This window comes from Sceloporus undulatus, chromosome 3, assembly GCF_019175285.1.
Source record: "Sceloporus undulatus isolate JIND9_A2432 ecotype Alabama chromosome 3, SceUnd_v1.1, whole genome shotgun sequence".
Lineage (NCBI taxonomy): Eukaryota > Metazoa > Chordata > Lepidosauria > Squamata > Phrynosomatidae > Sceloporus > Sceloporus undulatus.
In genome coordinates, this window is record NC_056524.1 from 275,371,867 (window position 1) to 275,385,458 (window position 13,592).

General features: G+C 41.6%; 1 protein-coding gene across 1 annotated transcript; it reads right to left on the minus strand.

Moving 5' to 3' along the window:
* Positions 1 to 7,915: 7,915 nt before the first annotated feature.
* Positions 7,916 to 13,348, minus strand: LOC121926013 (large subunit GTPase 1 homolog). The gene is made up of 4 exons (XM_042458568.1): positions 12,919 to 13,348; positions 11,856 to 11,982; positions 11,645 to 11,765; positions 7,916 to 8,006 (listed from the first exon to the last, which is right to left on the minus strand). The coding sequence occupies exons 1-4, from the start codon at positions 13,015 to 13,017 to the stop codon at positions 7,916 to 7,918; spliced, it is 438 nt and encodes a 145-aa protein (XP_042314502.1). The 5' UTR covers positions 13,018 to 13,348.
* Between the last annotated feature and the right edge of the window lie 244 nt (positions 13,349 to 13,592).

Below are 13,592 nucleotides of genomic sequence, written 5' to 3' on the forward strand. Positions count from 1 at the left end.
CAGAACAAAAAGATTAATGCCCTTTCGGTCCGTGTGGGAAAGGGACAGCGCGCATAAACAGCGCCGAGAGGGAGAGCTCGTTCCTGCGTTGTAATCCCCAGCGGCAATAAACCCAATAATAGGGATTTTACCAAAAATGGGAGATAGCACTCGAAAAAAAGTGCTGTTTTAGGGTCGATAGGGGGTCCAAGTCCACAAACTTCCCACACCTCAGAGGTTTGGAAGAGCCAAGACCGGGAAACCCCGAGCAGCATGCCATGGAGGCACCTCGAGGCACCACCTGCTAATAAAAAAACCCATTTGGCAAAAAAGAGATAAAAGAAAAACCCTTCCAAAAAAAGACAATAAAGTAAAATTAAGAGTAAAAATTATATGTAGTATTTATAACTCCACAAAAGGAAAGTTTACTGAGGTGAAAAGAAGTTGAAGCTAAACAGCTGTGAGAGAGTTCCCGAAGGAGGGAACTTGAGGGACTGGGAAAGAGAGCGCGGGGCTGGGAGAAAAAAGGGAACCTCCAAGGCCTCAGCGAGAGAAAAAAGGGTAAAGTAATTACCAAGGGGAAACATAGACCTCCTCCAAACTAAAAGCAAAAGGCAAAACAAAACAAATGGAATGTTGAACTTTGCTTTTTGTAAAAGGAACTTAAAAAGACAGATTGAGAAGGAGATAATTGAATAAAGAAAAAAGCTGTGCAAAAAGTGGGAAAAATAAGGAGGATGCAAGAAGCAACTGTAGTAGCGAAGAGGAGGGAAAAGAGAGACTGAAAGCAAATAACTTGTTGCCAAAAAAAAAGGGAGGGGGGAACATCAAAGTGGACAATAAGAAAAACAAAATAAGAATTAAAGAAGCTACAAAGTATAAATTTATTAGAAGACTATTTAACATCTGTTTTGGATTGAGTCTTTGGGAGAAGGCAACTTGAGTTGGGAAAAAGGCTGCCTCCACCCGTTGAAGAGGGAAAGAAAACAAAGGGAATGAGAGAACTTTGGCTTGGAAAAGAAATTTAAATGGACTGAGTGAGGAGGAGAGGAGTAGAAGATGAAGACAAGACACAGCTGTGCAACAAACCAGAAATGGGAGGGGAGTAAAGAACAACAGTGTGGCAACAGGGAGAAAAAAGAGATTGAATGTAAAATAATCTGCAGCTCCAAAATTAAAGTTGTTTAAAAAAGGGAAGCAAACAAGAATTAACGAAGTTATAAAGTAAATATTAAGACTATTGTAATTAAGACTGAATGACTGAGTTGGGAAAGAAAACAGAATAAAAGTTGTGGATAAGAACAAGAAAGGAAGACTCATGAAGGATAGAAGGACAAGCAAGCTGTGGAAGTGGAGAGAAAAAAGTAGTACATGGAAAAGACAAAAAGCGGGTTACAAACGGCCCTCAAGGGCCGTTTTTCCCGCCGCCGCCATTTGCTGCGTAGGGAAAAGCCCCAGCTCCAGACCGCGAGGCTTCCCGCGCAGCAAAAAAAGGAGCGCGAAATGCCGCTCCTTTTGGAACGGAAGTTGGCGGCGCGAGGGGTGGAGTGCGCCCTCGCGACGTCACTTCCACCGCAACACGTCTGGACCACAGTGTCCAGTACGTCAAAATGGTGGCGCCCATGTGGATGGCGCCGCGAAAAAAGTACGCGCTCCGCACGTACTGGGGGAAAGGGCGTCAGAAGGTAAGAAAACCTTCCTAACCTATACGGCCCTTCTAACCCTAGTACGCGCCGGAGCACGTACTTTATGTCGGTTTGTAACCTGCCAAAGAGACAAGGAATAAGAAGGAACTTTTACAGAGAAAGGGAGAACGACGACAAAACGAGGAGAAAGATATAAAAAGAGTTAAAGAAGACATAAAGAGGGGGGATATGTCTTATAAGGGAAATTAAGATCTCAAGGACAGACGGTAGACAAGGAGCTTCAGGCTGAAGGGAGGAAATAATGGGGAAACTCAGACAGATATAAATGTTATGTATTACAGGAAACGAGACAATTAAAAAAGATTTAAGTCTGAAATTGAAGAAGATGAAAGGGAGAATTGAAAGATATTAGAGAAAGATTAGGACAATATACAGAAGGAAATGGGGGGCATATCAAAAAAGATAGACAAGTTGAACAAAAGATTCAGGAATTAGGACAGAGGTGGAAGATTTAACGATAAAAAAAAAACAAAGGATTTAGATAAAAAAACAGAATGGAAATAAAAGAAAAAACAGATTGAAAATCAATTTATGAATCAACAAGAATAGTAAAAGCAAGGGAACGTGTGTGCTAAAGAGGGATTCCGGAAGTACAAAAAGAACATTCTTTAGAAGATTGATCCCATTCAGCCCAATACTTGGATATATCTCAAGAATGATGGACCTTCAGATAGAAAAAATATACAGGGTTAATCGGTAATAGCGCGAGAGAGAAATATTCCTAGAGACAATGCAATCTGGTTTACAAAAGGAAGATTACGAGAAAAAATTATGTCTATGTGGATGATAGGGAAAATAAAAAATTTAGGACCTCTCTCCCCAGGTTTTGGAAAAAGACGGAAATACCTTCTCACTGAAGTGTTGCAAAGATATGAAATTAGATATAATGGGACAAATAGAAGGATTGGACAATCAACATGATCAAAAAAAAAATCTAGAATAGACAGCATAAAACAAAAGCTCAAGAATTTCTAAGAAAAAAATTAAAAAAAAAGGAAAAGATGCAGCAGAAGAGGATGAATAGGAAAGAAATGAGAGAAAAAAAGGAATATAAGTTTGGAAACAAGAGGAAGAGGAAGGACAAGATCAGATATAAGGGGAAGATTATACATAGACTTAGATAATCCAGGACAAGGAGTAGTAACTTAGAAAGAAGAAAAGGAAAAGGAAGGAGGGGGATCATAGGGAAGAATGGGTGGTGAAATAAAAATGAAAATTGGTTAAATGAATGTGAGAGAATGAATAACACAATAAAAGAAATTATTATTTCAATTATTTTGAAAAATAAATATGACACTTCTATGTATTCCAGAAAACAAAATTAGAGGAAAATGAAATTAAATACATAACAAATAAAAAATTGGGAAATATATTTTGGTCATCAGATGAAAAAAAAAGGAAAAGGGTAGCAATTTAATGTATGGAATATCAAACAAAAAAACTCTTTGAAGATAAAAGTAGTAGATAAATAGCTATTAGATGAGCATAATAATGAAAAAAATGCCAATTATTTTATAAATGCACCGCTAGAAAAAGAAAGAATCGTTTTTTCAGGAATAAATGAAGAAATGTTGAAAATAAAAATGAAACTATGGTGGGGATTTTAACGGTGTATTGGTTCCTCAGAGATAGAGAGTCAAAAGAAATAAAGAAACAACAGGGAAAGTTACAAGAAGATGTTTGAAATGCTAGAGGAAAACAAAAATATGGTGGATGTATGGAACCAATTTATGGTCAAAAAAAGGGATTTACTTATTATTCTGATACACATCAATCAAGAAATCTAGAATGATATGTTTTTGTAACTAAAAATTTTGTACCAAGATTAAAAAAAAATGGGATAGAGCCAAAAACTAATATCTGATCATAATTGATAGAATTAGAGATAAAGTGTAAAGCAACAAAATAAAGAATGAACTGAAATTAGATGAAAAATCTAATTAAAGATGAGTAGTTCGTAGAGAGAGTTGAAAGGTGAAATCAAGTTATTCTATAAGGAAAATAAACACAAAGGACATTCCCATGAAGACAATTGGATACAGGTAAGACAGTAATAAGAGGATTGTGATAAAAGAGCCTTGAGAGAAAAAAAATGATTAAGGATAAAAATTTGCAAAACAAAGAAGAATGAAGATATTGGAAGAAAAATTAGAAAAGAGATATTAAAAAAATAAAAAAAATTGAAGAAAAACAATATGTAATTTTAAAAAAAACAGATACATGTGATAAACATCTATATTAGAGGAAATAGATAAAAAAATTAAAGAGATTAAACAAAAAGATTTGAGAGCCAAAAGAGTTGGTAGATGGTTGGCTTATAAGTAAAAAAAGAAGAGAGAAGAATATGATAACAGAAAATAATTAGATAAGGATAAGTAACAAATAAACAGAGGATATTAAAAAAGCATTTAGGGAATATTTGCAGAATTATTTAAAGAAAAAAAACAGATAATATGACAGTGGTGCCTCGGGTTACGAAAGTATTCGTTCCGCGGCCGCTTCGTAAAACCGAAAAGCCTTCGTAGCCGAATTGCCATAGGCGTAATGGGGAAAAAGCCGCGATTCCGTGCGAAAAAGCCGAAAAAAAGCACAAAAGTTTTTTCGTAACCCGAAAAAAAACATTCGTAACCCGAAACAATAATTCCCTATGGGATTTTTTCGTATCCCGAAAATTTCGTAACCTGGGTATTTCGTATCCGAGGTACCACTGTAATTGAAAACAAATAGAGAATAATCTAAATAAAAAAAGATTAAAGAAAATACTCAAGAACAAAAAGATATGATTAATAAAGAGATTACGAAAGAAGAAAAATACAACAAAGCAATAAAAGCTCAAAAGCAAATAAGCCCCTGGTCCAGATGGATATTTTATAAGATTTTCCAAGATGAATTATTGAAATGATGCATGATAATGTTTAACAAAAATACTGAAGAAGTAAACCTGGGTCATGGGAATCGGCTAATGTGATATTAATACCAAGGAGGGAAAAGACCACTCTGATGTGAGAAATTATAGACAATTGCACTTATGAATATGATTACAAATATATACATGGATAATGGCTAATAGAATAAAGAATATACTGAAGACATATATAAATATGGATCAAAATGGATTTTTGCACACAGGTATCGAGAGATATAAAGGACAGAATAAATGCAATGAGTATTATCACATACATAAGAAAAAAAGGTAGCTATAGTATGTTAGACGTAGAGAAGGCTTTTGACCAAGTAAAATGGAGATTTATGTTTGATGTATTAGAAAAGATGGGGAATGGGGGGATATTTTGTTGAAAGCGTTAAACAAATTTATAGCCAACAAAAAATACGAGTAATTGTGAATGGTGAAAAAACAGCAAATATTGATGTAAATAAGGGGACTTGTCGGGGGTGTCCGTTTCTCCCTTATTATTATTTATTTACAGTCTTAGAATACTAAATAATTCAATTAGAGAGATAAGAAAAATAAGAGGATTAAAGATAAAGGACATGAAATTAAATTGAAGGCTTATGTGATGATGATATGTCTTTGATAGTGGAAGATCCTCAAGGATTGGAGTCTGTATTAGCGGAAATAAATAATATTGGAAACTTATCTGGATTTAAGATAAAAAGTCAAAAACAGTAATGTTAACAAAAAACCTAGGAAAAAAGGAAGAGGATGAATTTGGTAAGAGATTGGCATTCAAAAGGGGAAAAAGTAAGGTCTCTAGATGTGGTTGTCAGAGAAAAACAAATTGGTATGAAAACAATATAGATCTATGTGGCAAAAAGTGAGTCTGGACTGAAAAATGGGAAGCTAAATTGATCACTTTCAGGAAGGATTGGCGGTGATATAAAAATGAGATCCTCCGAGGATTAATCTTTTGTTCATGAAGCTCCCAATTATTACTAATAATGGAATATTTGAGATTGGATAAGAATTGGAATTGGTGAAAGGCCAAAAGCCAGATTAAATGGATCAATTAAAAAAAAGATCTAATAGGGGTGGATGGAGGTTCATTACCAGACTTAAATGATGATTATTGCCTGTTCTTTGTTATGCTTCAAAACTGGATCAAATGGATAAAACTTATATAACGGTCAATTGAAATATGGATGTCTGCCTATTTGAATATGGGAATGGGAAAAACTGATAAGAATTTAAAAACCCACATAAGAAGAAGAAGATCATTAATACAAATATGGAAAGTAATTAAAGAAGAGTTTTATAGTGGGATTCCATTATGGATATCGATTCAAAATGCCTTTTTTGGAGAAGTAAAGAAAAGATAACAATTGTGTTATAATAAAGGAGTTATTAATAATAGATCCTAAGGGAGAAATAAAAATAAGGTCAAGCAAGAATTAGAGACAAGTGGAAAAATGATTAATTGGTTGAAATTATCAAATCAAATCTAAGGTAAAGAAGAGATGAAGAAAGGTGAATTTGAAATGCAACACAAAAGTGTAGAACAAATGATATGGGGAAAAAGGTATCTAAATTGTATAAAATATTGATTCATAGGAATTAGAGATGGAAATGGTGACGAAAGAATGATAAAGTAGGGCTCAAGAAATTGGACATGTCATACCTTTGGAAAATTGGAAAAGGCATGGATGCAGTCAAATAAATGGACATGCTCCCAAGACTTTAAAAACAGCCAATAGAAGGTATTAGACCCCATGGAGACTTTCAAAATATATGGAAGACAAGAAAAATTTATGTTGGAAATGTCAAATTAAAATAGGTTGCTATTATCATCACGTGTGATGGACATGTAATAGAATTAAAGAATCTGGAATAGAATACATGAAGAGGAGATAGAAAAGATAATTGATTTCAAATTTCCATCTCCTCCGGAATTGTACTTACTTAATATGACCCCGGTATTAGGAAACAGAAAGGAAAAAGCAATACTGGAGACTGGTATTGTATTTGATAAGATCAGCTCGAATTGTCTTGGCCAGACATTGGGAATTGAAAACAACACCTAAAATAGAGGAATGGTTGAAAAAGTAGTGGAAGTGAGAGATTGGATAAAATAACGGTGTGGAATAGAAAAAAATCAACAGACTATTGGGAAAGAGAATGGCAACCCTTAGCAATGTATTACTTGAATCACTTGGGTGGGGGGAAAATGTAAGAACATATGAGGGAAAACACAAATGGATAATGGTTAATAGTTGTTATTGTGTAAGCGAAAGGGAAGGAGATTGGGAAGAAGGGAATAGAAGTTAGAAGGGAAGTTCATCGGGAGAGGAATGTATGTACGTTTATAAGAAATGAATTGGTGATGTTAATTTGTGTATCATATTCTACATGTGAAAAAGATAAAAACAATTAAATAAAATAAAATAAAATAAAAATAATGCCCTTTCTTCAGATAGGGATTGGAATCTTCCCCTAATCCACCAAAGTGGCACTTAATGTATTTGAAGTGTGCTTTCTTCATCTACACAGAGAATGCCTGGCTAGTTCAGTAGTAGTACCAAGTCTCAGAGGAAAGCATCTAGGAGCATGAGACTTGCATCCTTCAGGTTCTCAGCTCCATCCTGTGGACTCTATGATGTTATCACACTATACTCTTAAAGTGCTACTATTCCACTTGACTCCTCTAGCTGGCTCCTGTTGCATTCTGGGATTGGCAGTTTTAGGAGAGAGTATTTAGAATCTCAGGCCGAACTCTCCTTAAAACTGCCAATCCCAGAATGCAACAGGAGGCAGCTAGAGGAGTCAGTCAGTGGAATAGTAGCACTTTAAGAGTATAGTGTGATAAACATCTATATTAACAAGATGGCAACCAATGACCATCCAGATGTGAAGTTGAAGGCTTTCATGGCTGGCATCCATAGTTTTTGTGGGTTTTTCGGGTTATGTGGCCATGTTCTAGAAGAGTTTGTTCCTAATGTTTTGCCAGCATCTGTGGCTGGCATCTTCAGAAAAAGATCTCTGAAGATGCCAGCCACAGATGCTGACGAAACGTCAGGAACAAACTCTTCTAGGGCATGACCATATAGCCCAAAAAACCCACAAAAACGATGACCGTCCAGATGTTAGCAGATGACCAGTCCAATCACCCCTGAACACAAGTCCAGCTAGATGGGGGTCCCAGGATCTCTGCAGATCCACCATTTGTCCAGCACATATTCTAACCCTGTTTAATTGAGGATGGACAGAGGCTGGTGTCCCTTGCAGAATGTCAGGAACCACAACATCCCAAGAAGAAACTGCCAGGATAAAGCACTCACCGGGCAAGCTGCCTCCTCCACTCCAGGAAGCTCTCTCTCTCTGCCTGGCTCAACCTTTCAGGGCTGGTTTGCTTGTCCCACTTTGGCCTAGAGCAACCAATCATAAAATGAGAAGGAAATGATATCAGAACAGGGTTAGGGTCAGTCTTGAAGGAGCAGCAGCTGGAACAGCAGCCAAAGTGTTCAACATGAAAGTGCCTGTAAGTGTTGCTTCAATACAGCAAGTCAAAGATGGAAAAAAGAGAAGGTATGGCTGTTACTGGACAGACTTCAGATGAATATGATCAATATATGCAAACCAGAAGAACATGGAGCAAGAAAAAAGCCTGGGCAAATTGGTTATGCACCAGAAAAATGGTTAAAAGAACAAAGCATACAGGAACAGTTTTCAATGTTAAAAGGATGTTGACAGTTAGAATAACAGAATCAGAGTTGGAAGAGACCCACAGGGACCATCCAGTCGAAGCCGCTTCTGCCATGCAGGAAGACACCATCCAAGCCCTCCCTGGGACAGATGGCCATCCAGTCTCTGTTTACAAACAGCCTCCAAAGAAGGAGACTCCACCATTCTCCACTGAGGGAGTGTCTTCCACTGTCAAACAGCTCTTAACCTCCGGAAGTTCCTCCTAATGTTCAGGTGGAATCTCTTTCCTGTAGTTTGAACCCACCGGACCGGATCTGATTTTCTGGAGCAGCAGTAAACACATTTGTTCCATCCTTTCAAATGTTTAAGCAGGGCTATCATATCACCGCTTAACCAAGCTAAAGAGAAGGTCTGTGCTATCATAGAACAATCTATGCCCAGTTTGCCTGGTGAGTACTTACTATATTATATCCTTATTATTATTACTGTATTATTAAGCTTTATTTTTATAGACGGTTCCCTGCCCTCAGGCTTACAATCTAAAAAGACACGACACAAAAGGAGAAGGGAATGGCGGTGGGGAAGGGATCAGGTCCAGGATTTCTTCCTCTGAGGCTGGGACCAAGGGAGATGGACTGGAGGGAGGGCTCTGCTTCTTAATTGAGGCCAGGCCTGATGGAGCTGGCCCTGCCTTTTTATTCCCTCCAGGCCGGATGATAACAGATGAGATGGAGGGAGGGCTCTTCTTCTTCTTCAGGCTAGGCCAGATGGGGATGGGCCTGCCTTTTCATTCCCTCCAGGCCGGATGGCTTGTCTATCTCTCCTTCCGGATGATCGTGGATGGAGGGGGGGGGGGGCTTCTTACAGGCAAGGCCTGATGGAGCTGGCTTGCCCTTCTCTCCTTCTGGATGATCGTGGATGGAGGGGGGCTGTTCTTTCAGGCAAGGCCTGATGCAGCTGGCTTGCCTTTGTCTCCCTCTGATGTTTAGGTCCAGCAAGATTTGCTTCTTGTTCCGGCCAGTGTGTACCTTGACTCCAATGACTTTAGGAGCTTCTCTCCCATGTCAACCTTGATGAAGGTGAAAGTCTGAAGATGAGTGTTGGAAGCCCGGATGCTTGGGGCAATGTTCTCCACCAGTAACTTCTTCACGTATTGGCCAAAGGATTGCCAAGCCTCGGCCAGAATCTTGTTGAGCCATTCTTGATTGTTCTGATTCATTCAGGATGAAGAAGGAAGAAAGGATCCTAGGAGACATTTGGGCTTCAAAGTTATTTAGGGCTTCAGAGGTTAACATTTGGCACCTTGAGATGGATATAGAAAAAATATCTGAAGGAGCTGTATTGGCTCTGTGTTTGTTTCTGCATCCGTCTCGAGGTGCCTAGTTCTCACCTTTGCTCACCTAAATGACTTGGTGCCCAAATGTCTCCCAGTATCTTTTCTTCCTTCTGAAGAATTGGTGTCACACAGCTTCACCTAGGAGGTAAACTAGTCAAAACCCAGAACCCATCAGCATTGGCTCACAGCCATGAAAACATCTCCACTTGCTCTTCCATCAGAACACAGAATGCAACCCAACCCCTCTCTACCATTTTGCACACAGAATCATTAGGCGCAATTCTCTGCCAAGTTCCTGGCAACCAAGAGAGCTTCTCTTGCCAGGAAGAGAGAGGAAGAATTCAGCAAGACTACTCTAACCTTTGCTTTGCTTTGCTTCACTGTAATCGGGACCCCAACCCCCTTCCATGGGTCTGGGTTTGTTCTTTAGTCAGGACTCCAGAATATGTGCAGTTTTATGATTCTGCTCCCTCCAAGCTTTCCAACAAATTCCTAAGAATAAAAAGGTCAAAGTTCAAGAGGCTTATAAGGATCTGGAGAGTCTACAAGGCCCACGGCTGAAAAGCAGACCCTTTTCTTCACCCTCTTTCATCTCTCTTTTTCACAGAAAAGTAAACACCCGCATCCACCTCTCTCAGTTTCCATTTGCAACCCTGTGATGCTCTGACTGTGAGTTCCTGCATGGCAGGGGTGGACTGGATGGCTCTTGTGGTCTCTTACAACTCTATGAGTCTACGACCCATACTATCCATGTCCGTCTTTCTATGACAAACTTCTCCCACCGCATCTCCACCAAAGCTCTAGGACCGGCCCCTTTCCTTGTGCCATCTGCCCACCCCTATTCCTTTCTCTATCCTTCCTGATTCACGTTGTGAGATAGCTATTGGTCCAAGCTTAATTGGATTAGTCTAATTAGCTTCTCACTGCAAAATATTTTTATAGATTTAGTAGTCTGGTCTGTTGTGTAATGAAGCTTAGATTCTTCCATTCAAGTTTTTAGGTAGCACTGAATGAACACTGTGGCGTGACAGCCAAAAAATTCTAGGTTGCATCGAATGGAGAAAGTGCTCAAATAAAGGGAAGTCATGGGCCTGTTACAGACTGCCAAAATAAAGCTGCTTCAGGTCTCTTTGCAGGTATGCTATTTGAATGATGCATAAGTCCTAAGAGTCCGGAGGTCGCACCAAAGCCACACTCCATTCCTAAGCACCGGAGTGCAGCTTTGGTGCAGCTTCCAGATTCTTCGGATGCATGCATCATTTAAGCAGCATACCTCCAAAGAGACCTGAAGCAGCTTTATTTTGGCAGTCTGTAACAGGCCATAGTGCCACTCTACTCTGCTTTGGTTAGGCCTCACCCAAAAGTCTGTGTCCAATTTTGGGTACCATAGCTCAAAGAAGGATATTGAAAGAGGAGGGCAACCAAAATGATTGCAGGTCTGGAAACCAACAAGCCCTTTGAGGAATGGCTTAGAGAGCTGGGTATGTTTAGCTTAGAGATGAGAAGACTGAGAAATGACATTATAGGTGTCTTTAAATATTTGAAGGGATGGAAGATGGCGTGAGCTTGTTTTCTGCTGCTCCAAAGACTGGAATGTGAACCAATAGATTCCGATATGAGAAAAGAGATTCTACCTATATATTAGGCAGAAATTCTTTATCATATGAGCAGTTCAACAGTGAAATGGACTGCCTTGGAGGGTGGTGGACTCTCCATCTTTGCAGATCTTTGAACAAAGGTTGGGTGACCATTTTGGGGGAATGCTTTTGATGTAGGTTTCCGCATGGCAAAGGGCTAGACTTGATGGCCCTTCCAACTTCAAATTTTGCACAAAGCAGGATCTCCCCGCAATATTAAAGTGCCCTTGTGTGGTGGCAGGCACATGTGACCGAGGACACGCAGTAATACCAGCAACCACCAACATCCAAACGTCTGTTGACACACTGAACTTACAGGTTCAAAACTGCAGGCATAACATGCAAGGGATGCAGAGGACATGCAGAACATGGGTAGCATCAGTCTTACCTCCTTGGGACACACAGAAATTGCTTGTTCTGCTCATGAAGCTCCTGGATCTTTCTGGTCTCTTCTGCAGTCAGCAGACCAGTCCGAGCCTCAGGAGAAACTATCTGAATGTTCATTTTTTCTGCAGAACAGTAACAGCAATCAAAATGTCAGTGGAAATGTGGATCTGGAAGACAGCTGTAAAAGGACACGCTGGCAAACAACAACTCACCTGCTGCAAATTCGGTTCCTGCCAATTCTGCCGTGGCCAAGAATTCCTCCAGCGAGTTCTGCTCTGTGACCGACCGGAGGCCGAGGCGTCCCCAGTCATAGCCGTCGCTCAGTTCACTCGTGTGGAGCTGTGAAGGAAAGCCCAGAACGAAACATCCGGTCATTAAAGCCTGTAACAGCCCCCACGGCGGTCAAGGGCAAGTGACTTGGATCTGAGGCTCCATGCCAGAGTGCCAGCCTACACATGGCACCCAAGGCATCTCCTCTGCAGGGCCCACAACAGAGGTTCATAACCAAAAACAAAGGTGAAGAGAGGAAGGCCTATTCTCACAATCCACTGCCTGAAGGTAACGGAGGTTCCCAGCATGTTTCTACCTTCCGTGGCTACAGAAAGGCAGGAGGCCTTGAGCTCCCCAGCCTGGCAAAAGGTTTGCCTGCGACCTTTCTGTCCGTGGGGCAGAGAGAGAGAGAGAGAAGGTTCAGGGCCATGCTTCTCTAACTTTGCGCACCAGCTGCTTTGGGCTACAGCTCCCAGAACCTCTGCCCACTGGTTTCTGAGAGATGGGGTCAGTTCTGGGCAACACAATCCCAAAAGGACGCTGAGAAACTGGAGCCAAGCATCCAAAGGATGAAGCCCTACCAGGAGAGATTTGGGATGCTTAGCCTGGAGAAGAGAAGGTTAAGCCCTGCTTAAACTGCCATACTCAGCAGGGAGCAAGCTTCTTTTCTGCTGCTCCAGGGAATGGGACACAAGGGAGCAAGGGATGCAAGAGATTCCAGCTCAACCTCAGGAGGCCCCTCCTGTCAGAAAGGGCTCTGGAGAGTGGGATAGACTCCCTCCCTCCCTCCTTCCTTGGAGGGTGGGGCTTTAAGCAGAGGCAGAAGAAGGAGGGCCTGCACTGGACCAGGGCCCTCCTTGGGGCCTCTTCCAGGCCCGCTCTATGGCTCTATGGGGCTTGGCTGCATCCACACCCTGGAGGCAATGCGCCTTGGGGCCACTTGAAGGGCCGAGAAGGAGGCTGCAGTGGCAGAACTTAGCGGTTCCCTTGCCCTGCTCGGCTCACCCATCCCGCCCCTAAGCCTTGGCGCCCTCGGCCTCCGCGCTCCCGGAGGAGGGACCGGCCCAGCCCCGCCGCCGGCTTCCGCTGCTTCTTCTTGCCCATCTTGCTCTGGGCGCCGCCGCTCAGCCAGGCTTCCTGCTCCCGGAAGGGGAAGGACTTCGTCACGTGGCGCCGCTCGGCCAATAGGCTCCGGGCGGACTCCGCGCCTCGCGCCGCTTCGGTTCCGAGTCAGCCAGCAGGGGGCGCCAGTCCGGCTCCTCCGAAAGGAGGCCCTTCGCGGGGCCCCTGAGCCAAAGGCCTTCCAGGGCGGGCAGCTTCGCCCGTGGGACCCTGGGGCTTGTAGTCTCTGTCTCTCGCAGTGTTGCCAATGGGGTGACTTTGGCCCGTTTCAGCTCCAGCCCAGACTCTGAGAGCGAGGCTGGATGCAGAGCCTCTCAGCTTCCCTAGACTTAAGCGTAGTTCCTCAGGTGCATGGCTCTCTCTCACAAAACTACACTTAATCCCAGGGTTCCCTAGCACTGAGCCAGGGCAGCTAAAGCGCTCTCAAACTGGATTATTTCTGCAGTATGGATTGGACCTTGAGCATTTTTAATAACCAAGGTCCAAAACACACTGCAGAAATAATCCAGTTTGTGACCGCTTTAACTCTCCTGGCTCAGTGCTAGGGAATCCTGGGA

Coding starts and splice junctions, on each gene's coding strand:
- LOC121926013 (XM_042458568.1), bottom strand. CDS start 13,017: ATGGGCAAGAAGAAGCAGCGGAAGCCGGCGGCGGGGCTGGGCCGGTCC. Junction 11,983..12,918: donor AAGGCTTAGGGGCGGGATGG/GTGAGCCGAGCA, acceptor TTTCCTTCACAG/CTCCACACGAGTGAACTGAG. Junction 11,766..11,855: donor AGGAACCGAATTTGCAGCAG/GTGAGTTGTTGT, acceptor ACTGTTCTGCAG/AAAAAATGAACATTCAGATA.